This window comes from Ovis canadensis, chromosome 3 (genome assembly GCF_042477335.2).
Source record: "Ovis canadensis isolate MfBH-ARS-UI-01 breed Bighorn chromosome 3, ARS-UI_OviCan_v2, whole genome shotgun sequence".
NCBI classification, from domain to species: domain Eukaryota; kingdom Metazoa; phylum Chordata; class Mammalia; order Artiodactyla; family Bovidae; genus Ovis; species Ovis canadensis.
Window position 1 is genome coordinate 51,977,662 of NC_091247.1, and position 19,518 is coordinate 51,997,179.

General features: G+C 39.5%; 1 protein-coding gene across 1 annotated transcript in view; it reads left to right on the top strand.

Moving 5' to 3' along the window:
* CTNNA2 (catenin alpha 2) overlaps nt 1-19,518 on the top strand; it is a 1,386,686-nt gene that overhangs the window by 1,258,759 nt on the left and 108,409 nt on the right. The window contains exons 10-11 of the mRNA XM_069583081.1: nt 16,100-16,192; nt 16,776-16,932. Of these exons, the coding sequence (XP_069439182.1) occupies nt 16,100-16,192; nt 16,776-16,932 (250 nt within the window). The remainder of the gene's footprint in view (nt 1-16,099; nt 16,193-16,775; nt 16,933-19,518) is intronic.

Below are 19,518 nucleotides of genomic sequence, written 5' to 3' on the forward strand. Positions count from 1 at the left end.
TTGAATGGGGTTCTACTTTGTACCACGTAAAGGAAATTGGTGGGATTTGTTGTTGCTGTTCAGTTGCTAAGTCATGTCTGACTCTTTGCAACCACATGGACTGCAGCATGCCAGCCTTCCCTGTCTTACATTATCTGCCTGAGTTTGCTCAAGTTCATGTCCATTGAGTTGGTGCTACTATCTAACCATCTCATCCTCTGCCACCCACTTCTCCTTTTGCCTTCATCAGGGTCTTTTCCAGTGAGTCAGCCCTTCACATCAGTTGGCCAAAGTATTGGAGATTCAGCTTTAGCATCAGTACTTCCAATGAACATTCAGGGTTGATTTCCTTTAGGACTGACTAGTTTCATCTCCTTGCAGTCCAAAGAAGCAGGATTTAGTAAATTCAAAAACTAGGATTGAGTACCTTTATTGATCTCAGGGCTTCCCTGGTGGCTCCGATGGTAAAGAATCCACCTGCACTGCAGGAGATGTGTGTTCAATCCTTGGGTTGGGACGATCCCCTGGAAAAGGGAATGGCTACTCACTCCAGTATTCTTGACTGGAGAATTCCATGGACAGAGGAGCCTGGAGGGCTACAGTCCATGGGGTTGCAATGAGTCAGACATGACTGAGTGACTGAGCGACTAACACACACACACACACACACTCACACACCTGTGATCCCATCTATTTGCTAGGTATAGTAGAGGCTTCCATCCTGCAAGAATTTACAGTGTAGCTGGGAAACCATGAAGAGACTTTTTAAGGAATTCTGATTTACACTTATGGTTTGTAGAATGAAGGTTGGTGGTTAAGTGGTGGTCGAAAAGGCAAGGAGAAACAGTATCAAGGAGTGTAGGATGTAATGCTGGTGATGTTAGAGAATTAGTAAATCTTGCCTTGTGGGGACCTTTCAGCAAGCACATGGCCATATGTAAACGAGTATCATATTTCCCTGACCCAGAAAGTCCACTTCTGACAGGAGCAAAAGTTGGATGCCTAGAGATATATGTTACTCTGTTTTTGGTAATAGCAAACATTGGAGAGTCTTTTAAATGTATGGCAACAGGGAAATAACTTGCCAAATAATACAGCAGAAACATTTGGGGATGTTATTCAATTATTAAAAAAAATTAACTACAAGTATATAGACTTTGGAAAGTATTTGCAATGTAAGAGATTGAACAGTGATACAAAGGTACATACTAAGATTGCAACTTTATAAAAATTTTAACTGAAGGGTGCAATCAGTGATCATTCATAATGTTGACCTCTGTTGTTGCTTCCATTTTATTTCCTTTGTCGTAATCTTCACTATGTGATCTATAAAGTGTATATATTTGTCTAATTTAAATATGAGCTTCTCTAGGGAATATAAATAATATTTAATTTGATCACCTCTCTATCTTCAGTATACTGCACATCTACAGTACTCAATATTGAATGGCTGAATACATTAGTGATGGGTATTTTTAAAGTATTTAATTTATTTTAAAGTGGACTTTCAATTTAATGCACAGTATGACAATTTGACATTTGACAAATCCTTGCAGGATGCTGGGTTAAGAACTCTAATCATTTTTCATTTCAACCTTATCACCAATATGTTTGTTTTGATTAGCATTTTTTTAAAAGTAGGTCCTTGTTTGTCTGTTTTAAATACAGTAGTGTGACAAACCACAGACTACTGATGTCTTTTTGCTGTGCAGAAGTTTTATATAGTCTCATTTTATTTTGTTTTGTTGCTTGTGTTTTGGTGTCAAATAAAAGAAAAAAAAATCTTTGCCAAACCCCCCCACCCCCCCCCAAAAAAAACCAAAATAAAACAGTACTATGTATATGTTAATCCCAAACTCTCAATCTGTCTCTCCCCCTGCTTTCCCTCTGGTAATTGTAAATTCATTCTCTAACTCTGTGAGTCTGTTTCTTATACTAAGTGAAGTAAGTCAGACAAAGACAAATATCATACGATTTTCCTTATATAAGGAATCTTAAAAAATGATACAAATGACTTTATTTATAAAATAGAAGTATTTTAATTGAAATATTATTGCTCTCCAATTATATGTTGCTGCTAAGTCACTTCAGTCGTGTCCGACTCTGTGTGACCCCATAGACAGCAGCCCAACAGGCTCCCTTGTCCCTGGGATTCTCCAGGCAAGAACAATGGAGTGGGTTGCCATTTCCTTCTCCAATTATATGTTACAGGTATACAATATAGTAATTTACAATTTTCAGAGGTTACAGTCTATTTATAGTTATTGTAAAATATTAGTTTTATTTCCAGTGTTATGCAGTATATCCTTGTAGATTATTTTATACTTAATCATTTGTACATTGTACCCCACCACTTCTATCTCCCCTTTCCCTCTCCCCACTGGTAACCTCTAGTTTGTTGTCTATTATCTGTGAGTACTAGTTTTTTTTTTTAAATTAGTTTGTTTTATAGTTGAAAAGACTGAGGCTAATATAGACAAAGTACCTTGCTTGTTGTCAAGATATAAACCTCAGGCTGCTTGCCTCCAGAACTGAGGCTCTTGACCATCATACAGTGTTAAAAAAGTAAAAATGTATAGAATAATCAAGAGTGTCGGATACTTTAATGAGATCCTTTAAAACAAAAGCAAGAAAAAGTGTTTCGCATTTTCTCCCCATCCCGTGTCTTCATGTTGCCCTCAGCTGCCAACCTCTCCTGAGCCATCCTTCTCTGATTAAATTTTCTCTGTTGCCTAAGCCTCCTCAGTCCTTCAGAAACTCAGTTACTGATAATCTGGTTGATAAACTCATCTCAGTCTGAGGCAGCTATATTTTAAAAGGATTTTATAATATCTCAGCATGAAAGAGAGACTTCTGCAAACATTTTCTGGGGCAGCCAGACCTTTTGGGCTCTCTTCCAATCAAGCTGTGAAGGTGGCCAGTAAATCTACTGTGTCCAGGAAGTTCATAAGTATATTGTTTTGTCTCTTAACTGAATTAAAATATTCTCCAACTGTAATATAGGAGGTATGTCTTGTATAAACCTTAAATTCTATACAGGATAGGTATGTATGAACACCATTTTGGGTCCTAATAGTATTAGGACAGGTAATGGAATAAATCTTCAGATTGAGACCATAGCACTCTTCATTGAGATGATTGCATAGAGAATAACATTTGCCTGGAATTTGCATCACCGTCTCTTCTCTTTATGATTTTATATGACCATGTGACTGTGGGGATTGTAAATTCCATAAATTCCCCTTTAATAGTAAATAGATTCAGGTTATCCTCAAATTTATGATGATAATGAAATAGTAACTCGAGAAACAAGTGCTTTATAAACCTGTGAATTGCTATTCTGTTTTATTTCAAAAGTAGGTTCTTCTTAAAAACACCCATATGATACTTGAAGCTGTAAAAATTAATGAAATGATAAAGCATGTGGGGGTTGAATGCACTGAATATGTGCTGGTGTCTGGAACTGAACAGAATTACAAATATTTTAAAATGTAATTTGATTTCCAGGACCAGAAAATAAGAAAACGTTCTTGTCTTTATGATGCACCTCATATCACTTTGGAGTTAAATGCCTAAAAACTATATTAGCAGAGATTTTAAATGTCTAATTAAGGCACAGCCTTCCAGGCATTTTGACTTTTCTTGTTAAGTGTTCAAACAAAGCTATGGAATTTTTGAGATGGAGCTACGTTCTCTTGTGTGGGTCCACACAAACCCACATTTTTCTGAGAGAAAGGCAAATATCACATAATTTTACTAATATGTGGAATTTTAAGAAATGATACTAATGAACTTATTTAGAAAGCAAAAACAGACTTACAGACATAGAAAACAAACATATGGTTACCAAGAGCAAAGCTGGAGACAGGGAGATAAATTAGAAACTTGAGATTAACACATACACACTAATATATATAAAATAGATAGGCAACAAAGACAGACTGTGTAGCACAGGGAACTCTTCACAATACTCCTATATGGAATATGGTCTATATCAGAAAAGCGTTTTAAAAAGAATGGATGCATGTATAGGTACAGCTGATTCACTTTGCTGTGCAGCAGAAACTATCACAGCATTTAAATCAGCTGTACTCCAATAAGGGCTTCGTAGGTGGTGCTGGTGGTAAAGAAGCTACCTGCTAAGGCAGTATAAGCAAGAGACATGGGTTCAGTCCCTTGGTTGGGAAGATGCCCTGGAAGAGGAAGTGGTAACCCACTCCAGTATTCTTGCCTGGAAAGTCCCATGGACAAGAGGAGCCTGGCAGCCTACAGTCCATGGGGTTGCAAAGAATTGGACACGACTGAGCATGCCCACACATACTCCAATAAAAATTTGAAAATAAAAAAATAATAAATCAAATAGATCAACAAGGTATAAAATCAAACAGATAAATTTGATAGCTGTGATGTTCTGTTCATCAGAAATTTGAGCTATGCAGTGTTTTTTGATGTGTGTTTGATTAAAATCATCTTGCATTTTAAATAGTGAAGTGAAGTGAAGTCACTCAGTCATGTCCTACTCTTTGTGACCCCACAGACTATAGCCTACCAGGCTTCTCCATCCATGGGATTTTCCAGGCAAGGGTACTGGAATGGGTTGCCATTTCCTTCTCCAGGGCATCTTTCTGACCCACGGTTGGAACCCGGGTCTCCCTCATTGTAGGCAGATGCTTTTACCTTCTGAGCCAGGGAAGTAGACACTTGAAATAGTCACAATGTATTTTTATGAGGGCTTCACACATTTCTGATTTTGTCAGCTTTACCTCTGCCATCTGTATCCCTGGAGTATGTCTACTCTGTTTTTGGTTAGCAAAGGTGATGGTTAAAGGGCTGGGAAACGGATGCTAATTATACAGATTCTGTTTAAGGAGCAAGTTACTTTCTTAGGAGAATCAGCATCAGCTCTCCCTGCTAGTTTATTGTCTTTCTGAAACTGCTACCGATATCATTGTTTGCCCCACCTATTTACACTGTGTAGCTCCAGAAGAGCAAAAAGTATCCTAGTCTTTAAACTTGAGTCCATGAAATTGTGCTAAGCAGGCAATCAGAAAAGTATCATAAGATGGGTATCTTACCTCTCCATGATGTGCTTATTGATTCCCAGCCAGAACTACTCAGCACTTTTTTTTTTTTCAGAACCCTTAAAGCTCCTGTAGTCAGCAGCATACGATTTAGTGAATGTAGTTAAACTTCCTTCTATACTCCAAGATAACCAGTTATCAAGCCACTAAGTCAAATATAGAAGACTTGACTCAGTCTTTTCAGCTTTTACTTACCCAAATCCATTATGCCTTCAGAAGTCAGGGAGGAGGGCTTCCTTCCTGAGAGTCTTGGGAAATTTAGTACCATTAGCTCACCAAGGAGCTATGCCACCTTTTCTCATGGCCTAGTTATTTCCAGAAATCACAAATCAATCTAAATAGCCCAACATTTAATAGTTGATGATTGACTTTGTTTTCTGAGCTCCTAGGAAGGCAATTGACTCTTGTTGCTGAGCTAAGTTGTAAACAATTTAGAAGTAGAGAAAGCACAGGCCAGCTCCAGCCTGTTAATGTTATCTGTTTAGTTGATTTGAGCAGGTTTTGAAATTCTAGTAAATACAACCATATCACTCAGTTTTGGTTTACAGTCTCATAACACTGAACTGTTAATGGTCCATTGTTTGTTTGTTTTTACTTTATTTTACTTTACAATACTGTATTGGTTTTGCCATACATTGACATGAATCCACCACTGGTGTACATGCGTTCCCAAACATGAACCCCCCCTCCCACCTCCCTCCCCATAACATCTCTCTGGGTCATCCCCGTGCACCAGCCCCAAGCATCCTGTATCCTGCATCAGACATAGACTAGCGATTCGATTCTTACATGATAGTATACATGTTTCAATGCCATTCTCCCAAATCATTCCACCCTCTCCCTCTCCCTCTGAGTCCAAAAGTCCACTACACATCTGTGTCTTTTTTGCTGTCTTGAATACAGGGTCATCATTGCCATCTTTCTAAATTCCATATATATGTGTTAGTATACTGTATTGGTGTTTTTCTTTCTGGCTTACTTCACTCCGTATAATCGGCTCCAGTTTCATCCATCTCATCAGAACTGATTCAAATGTAATCTTTTGATTGGCTGAGTAATACTCCATTGTGTATATGTACCACAGCTTTCTTATCCATTCATCTGCTGATGGACATCTAGGTTGTTTCCATGTCCTGGCTATCATAAACAGTGCTGCGATGAACATTGGGGTGCATGTGTCTCTTTCAATTCTGGTTTCCTCGGTGTCTATGCCCAGCAGTGGGATTGCTGGGTCATAAGGCAGTTCTATTTGCAATTTTTCAAGGAATCTCTACACTGTTCTCCATAGTGGCTGTACTAGTTTGCATTCCCACCAACAGTGTAGGAGGGTTCCCTTTTCTCCACACCCTCTCCAGCATTTATTGCTTGCAGATTTTTGGATTGCAGCCATTCTGACTGGTGTGAAGTGGTACCTCATTGTGGTTTTGGTTTGCATTTCTCTAATAATGAGTGATGTTGAGCATCTTTTCATGTGTTTGTTAGCCATCCGTATGTCTTCTTTGGAGAAATGTCTATTTAGTTCTTTGGCCCATTTTTTTGATTGGGTCGTTTATTTTTCTGGAATTGAGCTGCATAAGTTGCTTGTATATTTTTGAGATTAGTTGTTTGTCAGTTGCTTCATTTGCCTTTATTTTCTCCCATTCAGAAGGCTGTCTTTTCACCTTGCTTATAGTTTCCTTTGTTGTGCAGAAGCTTTTAATTTTACTTACATCCCATTTGTTTATTTTTGCTTTTATTTCCAGTATTCTGGGAGGTGGATCATAGAGGATCCTGCTGTGATTTATGTCGGAGAGTGTTTTGCCTATATTCTCCTCTAGAAGTTTTATAGTTTCTGATCTTACATTTAGATCTTTAATCCATTTTGAGTTTATTTTTATGTGCGGTGTTAGAAAGTGATCTAGTTTCATTCTTTTACAAGTGGTTGACCAGTTTTCCCAGCACCACTTGTTAAAGAGATTGTCTTTCCTCCATTGTATATTCTTGCCTCCTTGCTCAAAGATAAGGTGTCCATATGTGTGTGGATTTATCTCTGGGCTTTCTATTTTGTTCCATTGATCTATATGTCTGTCTTTGTGCCAGTACTATACTGTCTTGATGACTGTGGCTTTGTAGTAGAGCCTGAAGTCAGGCAAGTTGATTCCTCCAGTTCCATTCTTCTTTCTCAAGATTGCTTTGGCTATTCGAGGTTTTTTGTATTTCCATATAAAACTTGGAATTATTTGTTGTAGTTTTGTGAAAAATATCTCTGGTAGCTTGATAGGGATTGCATTGAATCTGTAAATTGCTTTGGGTAGTATACTCATTTTCACTGTATTGATTCTTCCAATCCATGAACATGGTATCTTTCTCCATCTATTAGTGTCCTCTTTGATTTCTTTCATCAGTGTTTTATAGTTTTCTATATATAGGTGTTTAGTTTTTTTAGGTAGATATATTCCTGAGTATTTTATTCTTTTCGTTGCAATGGTGAATGGAATTGTTTCCTTAATTTCTTTTTCTACTTTCTCATTATTAGTGTATAGGAATGCAAGGGATTTCTGTGTGTTGATTTTATATCCTGCAACTTTACTATATTCATTGATTAGCTCTAGTAATTTTCTGGTGGAGTCTTTAGGGTTTTCTATGTAGAGGATCATGTCATCTGCAAACAGTGAGAGTTTTACTTCTTCTTTTCCAATTTGGATTCCTTTTAATTTCTTTTTCTGCTCTGATTGCTGTGGCCAAAACTTCCAGAACTATGTTGAATAGTAGAGGTGAAAGTGGGCACCCTTGTCTTGTTCCTGACTTTAGGGGAAATGCTTTCAATTTTTCACCATTGAGGATAATGTTTGCTGTGGGTTTGTCATATATAGCTTTTATTATGTTGAGGTATGTTCCTTCTATTCCTGCTTTCTGGAGAGTTTTTATCATAAATGGATGTTGAATTTTGTCAAAGGCCTTCTCTGCATCTATTGAGATAATCATATGGCTTTTATTTTTCAATTTGTTAATGTGGTGAATTACATTGATTGATTTGCGGATATTGAAGAATCCTTGCATCCCTGGGATAAAGCCCACTTGGTCATGGTGCATGATCTTTTTAATGTGTTGTTGGATTCTGATTGCTAGAATTTTGTTGAGGATTTTTGCATCTATGTTCATCAGTGATATTGGCCTGTAGTTTTCTTTTTTTGTGGCATCTTTGTCAGGTTTTGGGATTCCCTGGTAGCTCAGATAGTAAAGCGTCTGCCTGCAATGCGGGAGACCCGGGTTCGATCCCCGGGTCGGGAAGATCCCCTGGAGAAGGAAATGGCAACCCACTCCAGTACTCTTGCCTAGAAAATTCCATGGATGGAGGAGCCTGGTGGGCTACAGTCCATGGGGTCACAAAGAGTCAAATATTGGTTTGTTTTTTTTTACTCATTAGTTTTTTTTCAAATGTCTACTGATTCTAGTCTATTATTCCCTTCCCTTTCCCATCTCCTTATGAAGACTATCATGCTAATTTTTTAAAGGAGAAAATATTGTGATTTGAAAAATAGGACATTTTATTTCACTAGAGAGTTTCTGATAACATAAACACTGTAGTTAAAGAATAGGTATGTGTATGTGTGTGAGTGCATGTTGGACACTCTTTGTGACCCTATGGACTGTAGCCTGCCAGGCTCCTCTGTTCATGGGATTCTCCAGGCGAGAATACTGGAGTGGGCTGCCGTGCCCTCCTTCAGTGCATCAAACCAATCATTAAGTTTCTACTGTGTACAGTAGTCTTGTACTGGTGTTAAAATATTCACTGGCATTTAAAACTGTGTTATTGATTGGTAGTTACTTCTAGACTGAAACTTAGTGCTAGATGCCAGAATTCTCAAAATCACAATATATAAAACCATATTCAGAGGCACTGCTATGTCAATGAGTCCAGTGATAAGCACAAAGGTAAGCCAAAAGAAAATAAGAAAGATAAGGATTTGGATTAAATCCATAACCAACTTAAAATACACAAGCCTGCCTTTGGAGACAGTGAAATTCTTGGCATTATGCTGGAAATATTTTGAGAGTGTTTAGAATACATGGCAAATGAAATTCTGATTTTAAGTCGACTTAGAGGGTAAAAACACCAGTTTCAAACTCAACATTCAGAAAACTAAGGTCATAGCATCTAGTTCCATCACTTCATGGCAAACAGAAGGGGGAAAAGTGGAAGCAGTGGCAGATTTTCTTTTCTTGGGCTCCAAAGTCACTGCGGACAGTGACTACAGCTGTGAAAGATGCTTGTTTCTTGGAAGAAAAGCTGTGACAAACCTAGACAATGTATTAAAAAGCAGAGATATCACGTTGCTGGCAAAGGTCCATATAATCAAAGCTATTGTTTTTCCAGTAGTCACGTATGGATGTAAGAGTTGGGCCATAAAGAAGACTGAGTGCCAAGGAACTGATGCTTTTGAATTGTGGTGCTGGAGAAAACTCTTGAGAGTCCCTTGGACTGCAAGGAGTTCCAACCATTCAATCCTAAAGGAAATCAGTCCTGAATATTCATTGAAAGATTGATGCTGAAGCTGAAGCTCCAATGCTTTGGCTACCTGATATGAAGAGCCAACTCACTGGAAAAGACCCTGATGGTGGGAAAGATTGAGGGCTGAAGGAGAAGAGGGTGACAGAGGATGAGATGGTTGGATGGCATCACTGACTCAATGGACATGAATTAGAGCAAACTCTGGGAGATAGTGAAGGACAGGGGAGCTTGGTGTGCTGTAGTCCATGGGGTTGCAAAGAGTCAGGCACAAATGAGCAACTGAACAAAAAAGCAGCAGGTGTATATTGCAGAGTAGAGGCTGCCGGACTTTAGGGTTTACAGATTAATAAGATAAAAAGAATAAATAATTAAAGCATTATTGATAGTTACCAGCTCTTTAGTTTTGCTAAGTGTTGCTAGCACTATTCCCCTTACTAAGATTTTTTTGGTTTTGGGCAATGAGGCTCTCACATTAGATTTGAGCCATAATAGAGTTTATTAAGGGCTTCCCTGGTGGCTCAGAGGTTAAAGCGTCTGCCTGCGCTGCAGGAGACCTGGGTTGGGAAGATCCCCTGGAGAAGGAAATGGCAACCCACTCCAGTATTCTTGCCAGGAAATCCCATGGATGGAGGAGCCTGGTGGGCTACAGTCCACAGGGTCGCAAAGAGTCGGACACGACTGAGTGAATTTCAAAAGATACGCAAAGAGAAGCATATATGCATATATATGTATATATATATGACAATGGATGTTACTGATTGGCATTTCCCTCACATAGGAGATGTGAGAAGCCCAGTCTGTTACCAGGATCAGCTTTTCCTGGTACCTGCCACTAGCACATGCAGGAGACTGCATGCTCTGGAGAGCCACCTCTGTGGCTTATACGTCCATTACCATATTTCCTTCTCCAGGCTGGGACTCTTCTGTTGTCTGCAAGCCTTACCTCCAAAGCACACTCAGGCTTCTCCTTCACTTATACTGGGCTCCCTTGAACCTTGCATAAGTGCAAAAATAAATTTTACCAGAACTGGTCTTATAATAGATTGCAGTTATTACATAAAAAAACCCTTTTTACTATGGAAAATTTCAAGCATATCCAACAGTAGAGCATATATAATAAACCATCATATACTATCACCCGACTTCAACCATTATGAGCTAATAGCCAGTCTTATTTTTTCTATACCTCCACTCCTTTCCTTTCCTCTAAAAAAACTATGAAACAAATCTCAAATCTATCACTTCATCCAAAGGCATCTTGACATATATATATATATATATATATATACATATATATATATATATATATATATAAGCTATGGACATTTTAAATAAAATAACAAGTATTGCTACTGCTGCTGCTAAGTCGCTTCAGTCGTGTCCGACTCTGTGCAACCCCATAGACGGCAGCACACCAGGCTCTCCTGTCCCTGGGATTCTCCAGGCAAGAACACTGGAGTGGGTTGCCATTTCCTTCTCCAATGCATGAAAGTGAAAAGTGAAAGTGAAGTTGCTTAGTCGTGTCTGACTCGTAGCGACCCCATATAAGCTATGGGCACTTTAAATAAAATAACAAGTATTGCTAGGGTATTTTAAAACATTAACTCTGTAATATCATCCAATATGTAGTCAATATTTAAATTTCTTTGTTTTACAATGTACATATATATAAATTCACCTACGTATTTATGATTATATAATGGTTTACTTGCCCTATTCAGGATCCACAAAAGGCTGACATTTTCCCACTAGCTTTTACCATTAGGATTTTCACGAGGGCGTCCATGTGGTTTTATTTTACATGTTTGTCCCTTGGATTTCTGTAAATTGAGAATTTATCCTAAGACTGATCATTTTTATGTTTTGTTTTTCTCTGTTGTTGTTGCTTTTGGCAAGACTGTTTCATAGATAGTGTTATGTCATTCCATCAAAAGATACATAATATATAGTTTTCTTTCCTATTTATTAAGGAGTATGTCAAGGCTGTATATTGTCACCCTGCTTATTTAACTTATATGCAGAGTACATCATGAGAAACGCTGGGCTGGAAGAAGCACAAGCTGGAATCAAGATTGCCAGGAGAAATCTCAATAACCTCAGATATGCAGATGACACCACCCTTATGGCAGAAAGTGAAGAGGAACTAAAAAGCCTCTTGATGAAAGTGAAAGAGGAGAGTGAAAACGCTTGCTTGAAGCTCAACATTCAGAAAACGAAGATTATGGCATCTGGTCCCATCGCTTTGTGGGAAATAGATGGGGAAACAGTGGAAACAGTGTCAGACTTTATTTTTTGGGTTCAAGAATCACTGCAGATGGTGACTACAGCCATGAAATTAAAAGACGCTTACTCCTTGGAAGAAAAGTTATGACCAACCTAGATAGCATATTGAAAAGCAGAGACATTACTTTGCCAACTAAGGTCTGTCTAGTCAAGGTTATGGTTTTTCCTGTGGTCATGTATGGATGTGAGAGTTGGACTGTGAAGAAAGCTGAGCACAGAAGAATTGATGCTTTTGAACTGTGGTGTTGGAGAAGACTCTTGAGAGTCCCTTCTACTGCAAGGAGATCCAACCAGTCCATTCTGAGGGAGATCAGCCCTGAGATTTCTTTGGAAGGAATGATGCTAAAGCTGAAACTCCAATACTTTGGCCACCTCATGCGAAGAGTTGACTCATTGGAAAAGACTCTGATGCTGGAAGGGATTGGGGGCAGGAGGAGAAGGGGATGACCGAGGATGAGATGGCTGGATGGCATCACTGACTCAATGGACACGAGTCTGAGTGAACTTTGGGAGTTGGTGATGGACAGGGAGGCCTGGCGTGCTGCGATTCATGGGGTCACAAGGAGTCGGACATGACTGAGTGACTGAACTGAACTGAACTGAATATTTTTAGATCAATAGCCATTGAATACTTGGTTTACCACCTTTATCTCATTGAGAGTGCTGACATTTTCTTACTTTTCATCTTACAAAGATGCAAACAAATTTTACCCAAGACCTGATTCTAGGAGCATTTAAAAGTTTTAATGTTGTTGTCTTTATATAGAGTTATATGCCAAATTCTAGAAATTATTCACTGCAATGCAAAAGTGTAACCTCAGGTCTCTATTACATACCAAGCAAGAATGATAAAGAACAAACAAAAGCATCATCCAAAATCATCATTTCATAAAATAAAAGGATTTTCAATAGAGGAAATGCAAAGCATTTAAAGACAGAATTTTAAATTATATGCATATATCTTTCTGGAAAATTCATCACATCATCCTGATTTCTCATGTCATCATGGACAGGGTCACTGCATTCTTGTCTCAAACAATGATCCAGAATATGGGAGCCTTTGTTTAGCTCCATGGTGTAGGAAAGCATGTGCTAGAAGGTAATGTGAAAATTTGTCCAGCCAAATTAAAAGACTAACAACTTTAAGAGCATCTTTAATTTATTATGTATTCCAAATCACTATATTAAATTTTAAAAAAGCTATTAAAGGCTATTCTTTAATTCAATAAACATGTATTGAGCACCGATTCTATGCCACACAGTTATTCTGGCATTTGGAATATAAAAATACACTAGAATATAAATATAACAAAGATTAATTAAAAATAAAAGCAGAGTGGAGACAATATAACAAAAAGAAATTAAGAAGCTGCTTTATTAATTCTTGCTCTGCCTCCAAGGAACCTCCTCATACCCTGGGGGTTTAGTATCCTGTGAATGGGTATAATAAGGCATATTTGAGCGATTTCAAATCCTGAAAGATGATGCTGTGAAAGTGCTGCACTCAATATGCCAGAAAATTTGGAAAACTCAGCAGTGGCCACAGGACTAGAAAAGGTCAGTTGTCATTCCAATCCCAAAGAAAGGCAATGCCAAAGAATGCTCAAACTACCACACAATTGCACTCATCTCACTCATCAGTTGCACTCAAAGTAATGCTCAAAATTCTCCAAGCCAGGCTTCATCAATACATGAAACGTGAACGTGCAGATATTCAAGCTGGTTTTAGAAAAAGCAGAGGAAGCAGAGATCAAATTGCCAACATCCGCTGGATCATGGAAAAAGCAAGAGAGTTCCAGAAAAACATCTATTTCTGCTTTATTGACTATGCCAAAGCCTTTGACTGTGTGGATCACAATACATTGTGGAAAATTCTGAAAGAGATGGGTATACCAGACCACCTGACCTGCCTCTTGAGAAACCTATATGCAGGTCAGGAAGCAACAGTTAGAACTGGACATGGAACAACGGACTGGTTCTAAATAGGAAAAGGAGTCCGTCAAGGCTGTATATCATCACCCTGCTTATTTAACTTATATGCAGAGTACATCATGAGAAACGCTGGGCTGGAAGAAGCACAAGCTGGAATCAAGATTGCCAAGAGAAATCTCAATAACCTCAGATATGCAGATGACACCACCCTTATGGCAGAAAGTGAAGAGGAGCTAAAAAGCCTCTTGATGAAAGTGAAAGTGGAGAGTGAAAACGCTTGCTTGAAGCTCAACATTCAGAAAACTAAGACCATGGCATCTGGTCCCATCACTTCATGGGAATTAGATGGGGAAACAGTGGAAACAGTGTCAGACTTAATTTTGGGGGGCTTCAAAATCACTGCAGATGGTGACTGCAGCCATGAAATTAAAAGACGCTTACTGCTTGGAAGAAAAGTTATGACCAACCTAGATAGCATACTGAAAAGCAGAGACATTATTTTGGCAACAAAGGTCTGTCTAGTCAAGGCTATGTTTTTTCCAGTAGTCATGTATGGATGTGAGAGTTGGACTGTGAAGAAAGCTGAGCACAGAAGAATTGATGCTTTTGAACTGTGGTGTTGGAGAAGACTCTTGAGAGTCACTTGGGCTGCAAGGAGATCCAACCAATCCATTCTGAAGGAGATCAGCCCTGGGATTTCTTTGGAAGGAATGATGCTAAAGCTGAAACTCCAGTACTTTGGCCACTTCATGGAAGAGTTGACTCATTGGAAAAGACTCTGATGCTGGAAGGGATTGGGGGCAGGAGGAGAAGGGAACAACAGAGGATGAGATCCCTGGATGGCATCACTGACTCAATGAAAGTGAGTCTGAGTGAACTCCGGGAGTTGGTGATGGACAGGGAGGCCTGGTGTGCTGCGACTCATGGGGTCGCAAAGAGTCAGACACGACTGAGTGACTGAGCTGAACTGAACTGAACTGAAGACATATTTGTCTTTCTCTTTGAAAACTAAGTAACATAATGAACTACGTGAAGAATCAAAGGTAAACTGAAAAATGTAAGAAATGATATGATAACTTCTGGAACTTAATCTGTGGTTTTTCATAGCTTATATTCTCACTGGGATAAACTTGAAATGTATCCCTAGTATCACTATTTTTTCCATCTCCTTTTGATGATAAGGAAACGGTCCTCTGAATGTGATATGACTTAACAGAACTGGCTAATGGTTGAGCCTAGTGATCTCAGTTGTGTGCTCCTCTGCTTCACAGTGATGGTTCTTTCACATTAGATACTATATGCTTGCACAGTGCATTTGAATCCACCAGGGCATTAAGGGTGTAATAGGGAAGTGATCTGGTTTTGAAAGGCAGAAATGAGCAGACACAAAGGCAGGTGGCCAGGAGGCTCCCAAGGATTCTGTCTGCTAATCACTTGCACTACTGGCCCTCCTGCTCCCAGCCCTGGCATCCCTTCCCTTCTCTTTTGTCCCTTCCTTATTCCCACCTTCCTGTTCTCTTGACACTAGCTTCATGAGGCATTCAGTGTTTTGATCTTCGCTTTATGTGTGTTGACCTTGTCCAGTCAATCTGACCTTGTATTACCAATTCTAACTCCTTGAAGAAAAGGAATGACACACATTGAAATGCTTGACCTGGAAATCTGAATCCATTTCAGCTGTTTTGGCTGATATAATATGTTTAAAATACCAAATTTGAATGCCTTTATACTAGACCTACATGTTCTAATTCTTCTATTGCTTTTTGGACTATACTAGCCCTTTTACACACCTCTCAGACTTCCCTAGCCTCTGAAAGCATTTGAGTTGACTTCTGGTGGACTGACATCTTCCCTACAAACTGTATGTAACAGGCAGATCTTGTGATCTTTGGGGATAATGGACTCTGGTTTTTAGTTTACTTTTGAGTCTCAAATTAAAAGTATTGCCCATGGCATCTCTCTCACTGTTCAGAATTTAGTACTGATGTGGCCAAAATCACAGTGTCCTGCAGCTAATAATCAGCCTTAGGAGGTTCAAGTGAGAGTATAGATGGAGGGGAAGAGAGTTAAGAAGAGCCTAGTTAAAATGCATTATTGTGTGTACTCAAGAATCTTGAAGCAATGACTTGTTATTAACACCTTGCTCTTCTGGCAAAAATGCCTACTGGCATAAGGCTGAGTAATATTCAGTTGAACACAAAAGGGTCCCTTTATCTTCTTTGTGAAAGGATTCTCCTGGATGTGGTGCTCTCCAGGGAAGGTGCAAAGTCACACAGCAGCCTATTTCCCCTTTGCCCTAACATCATTTTCACTTCAATCCTCTTCAATACAGGTTGCCAATTTGGCCTGTTCCATCTCCAACAATGAAGAAGGGGTGAAATTAGTTCGGATGGCAGCCACTCAGATTGACAGCCTGTGTCCTCAGGTAAGCCTCATTCACTTTGTTTCCAAAGCTGATATTTTGGATCTTGTGCACTCCAGCCTTCATGTCACTCATTCCTTGCCTTGTCCATTTTCCTCTCCCTGGAAAGTGCTACCCATCAATCATGGACCATTTCAGGTTCTGCCTTTCTCAAAAAGAACTGCTAATTGCTCCAGTCTCTCCAAAATTACTGTAGTGATTATTGTCTTTTCCATCCCTATTGACTTTTTATATTTGTCTTGAATTGTTATCTCAACATTCCATATCTATTCACTTTGTCTCCCTCACAAGATTATATGCTTGTACGTGGAGAACAAGAGTTATATTTCTGCCCCATCTGTGCTAAAAAGACTCAATTCAGTATACACTTTTGGAAACCTATATCTTAAAAAAAAATAAGAGCAAACAAAAGACTAATATTTGATAACCTATTCCATCTCTCATGTTTTGATTGTCCTCTCAATCCCCAAGAATCCCCTTATCTGTGGAAGTTGCAAGGTCCAGGGTTTCACCATGGTCTTTGACTTGCTTGTTCCTCTTTTGATGAGTGTAATCCATATGTTCATGGATTATTTCTAACAAATAGGTCATCAATGCTGCTCTCACATTGGCTGCCCGGCCACAGAGCAAAGTTGCTCAAGACAACATGGACGTCTTCAAGGACCAGTGGGAAAAACAAGTTCGAGTGCTGACAGAGGCTGTGGATGACATCACCTCGGTGGATGACTTCCTTTCCGTCTCAGGTAATCACAAACGGGCCCTTACAAGATAGTTGAAGGAAGAGAACAAGATGAGATGAGGAATATCTGGCAAGTGTCATGGGTCTTTGTTTCAAGTGCTCTCCTTAGCCCTTTGAGCTTTCAATCATCTCTGCAACTGTGATTGTAACACCGTCTTGAAAATTTGTCTCTGCTGTGCACATTATTTCAAGACACTGAGTCAAGGGATTTAGGGGAAAAATATAACTTTCTGATTGAGATATTAGAAACCTGAAAGATTATGTAAGTAGACCTAGGCTCCTTTCTAGTTCCTGGAGTTCTTAAAATAGGATGGCCTTTGCTATGTCTAACTCACCCATCTAAAAAAGAGTGTGGGATATGAGATTGGTTATGTTGAAAAAACAATCAATTAGTTATTCCGGTTTGCCTGTGTTAAGTTCCACCCCATCCCCCCAACCCTCCCTGCCCCACAAGTAAATGAAGTTACATAGGTTTTTGATAAGCTGGGAAAAAAATCTTAGCCACCAAATGAACCCATTAGAAAGCACTTAGGAACTATTGAAGTTTTGAGCACTTGACTATGAGGTTGTGGAAGGAAGTGAAAATAAACAGAACTCATCATCACTGGAAATTGTCACTTAATGCTTTGTAGATGAAGCCAGACTGAAGGATGGCAGTCCACTCCAGTATTCTTGTCTGGAAAATCCCATAGGCAGGCTACAGTCCATGGAGTCACGAAGAGTCAGACATGACTGAGCAACTAACACACAGGATGTTAGCACATTTGAATAGCCATGTAGTCAATTTTACCTTTAACAGGGCTCATCAGTGCGGTGTCAAAAGTGGGTTACCAGCTGGCTCATGGGCCTTTTTCCAAACAGATTCGGCCCAATACACATAGAGAAGTCTCTGTGGGAGCATGAGGAAGGAGGTCACCAGAAGCCTCAACTCCCTTGTGAGGCATTAAAATAACCAAATGGCCCTTAAAATTTCAAATTAACCAGGAGTTGACACTATCCAGAGTGTATGGAAATCACACCTGTCAACCCGTGTGCCCTGGCCTCCACCTGGACTTACTGAGGTCTGAGACGGAGAGGCTGCAGCACAGCTCACGGGATCCAGACTGATGGAGCCTGACTGCAGCAAAAGGGAGGGGATTTCTGGGGCAGGCTTGGTGTATTTGGAAGCTTTTCTCTAGTTGTCTTTCCATTCACCAAGAAACTGACGATGAATTCCCACTGGGCTTGTGTTTAAAGCTTGTCTGAGAGTAGCACAGTTGAACCTGTAGATCTGATGGATGATGGAAAAGCCAACTTTAAAATCATGGAAGGAAAGTCAAGGGAGATGGGAAAAATGAGCCAACACATGCTTGGTGCTGTCAATTAAAAAAAAATGCACAACACGAGAATGGCGAATTAAGTTTTATTTGAGCGATATGAGGGCTGCAGCCCAGGAGACCACACCTCAGATAGCGCTAGAGAAGCTGTTTCAAATAGGTAGGGGCGAAGGACAGTATATATGTGGCTTTGGTAAAGGGGGAGTACATGCAATTAAGCACATATTTAAAAGTTTCTGCTGGTCTCATGAAGCTTCTGCTAGTCATGAGAAACAGTTGTCACCATGAAGGAATTTAGTGCTTTTCTAGATATGAGGAGATACAAGAATTGGGCTCATAAAATCAGCTCCTGAGACCATCTGACTATCTGAGGACCTGTGCTGCTAGTTTTTCCCTGAGAACGGAGTACCTCATTTCTGCTCTCCTCCCTGAACTCCTTCAGGGGTGTTGAAGGTCAGCAGCTGCAGCAGCACATGATTTAATCATTGTAGAGCAAACGACAAGCACCCATGGCAAGTGCCAATTCATAGTTGACAGTATCTGTTATTTGTCTGATTTTCTACTATTTGCTTTCATTCGCACCAAAATTTTATGTTAGGTATCACTATTCTGAATCTTCCTTTGAGAAAAGTAAGTCACTAACAGGGAGATAACTTGGCGGAGGTGGAATTATAATCCAGATTATCCTCTTTCCAGAATCTATATAGTTCTTAGCAAGTCTGGATAAAAGGGTATTTCTCCAGTTTTCACTGCATCTCCTTTCCCCACCTCCAATCCCCTCCTCTCTCCTGCCCTATAGTACCGTAGGTCCACTATCTCTTCCTTTTTAGAAACCTGACTTGTTCTTCATTCCCAAGGTGCTTTACTTTTGGTGACTTGTCAAAGCAGCGATTCTTTTAAACATACCTATGTCCAGGGATTGGCTAATAAAGAACTCAATGCGTTGTCATTCATGAAATTTTTTGCTTCCCTGATACATGAGTCCTAACAATGCAAAAGATCTCCAAGAAGTGCATCTCTCAGAAAAGCTTAGAAATTGTTCGGCTCGGCATGTTGGGGATCCGAATGGTGGGGAACAGAAGACTGGACACAAAGACTGAGATATTTCTTGTTTCTAGTCAATCTTTGCCAGGATGGCTATCCAGGTCCCCAGAAAGGGAGAGGGGGACTCTCCAACCAGCCTTAGATCTCACACAGCAATCCTAATAGCCCCTGGAAATCTTATTCTGCTACCCTCCCTATTTACAAATGAATAGAAAATATCTATATACTAC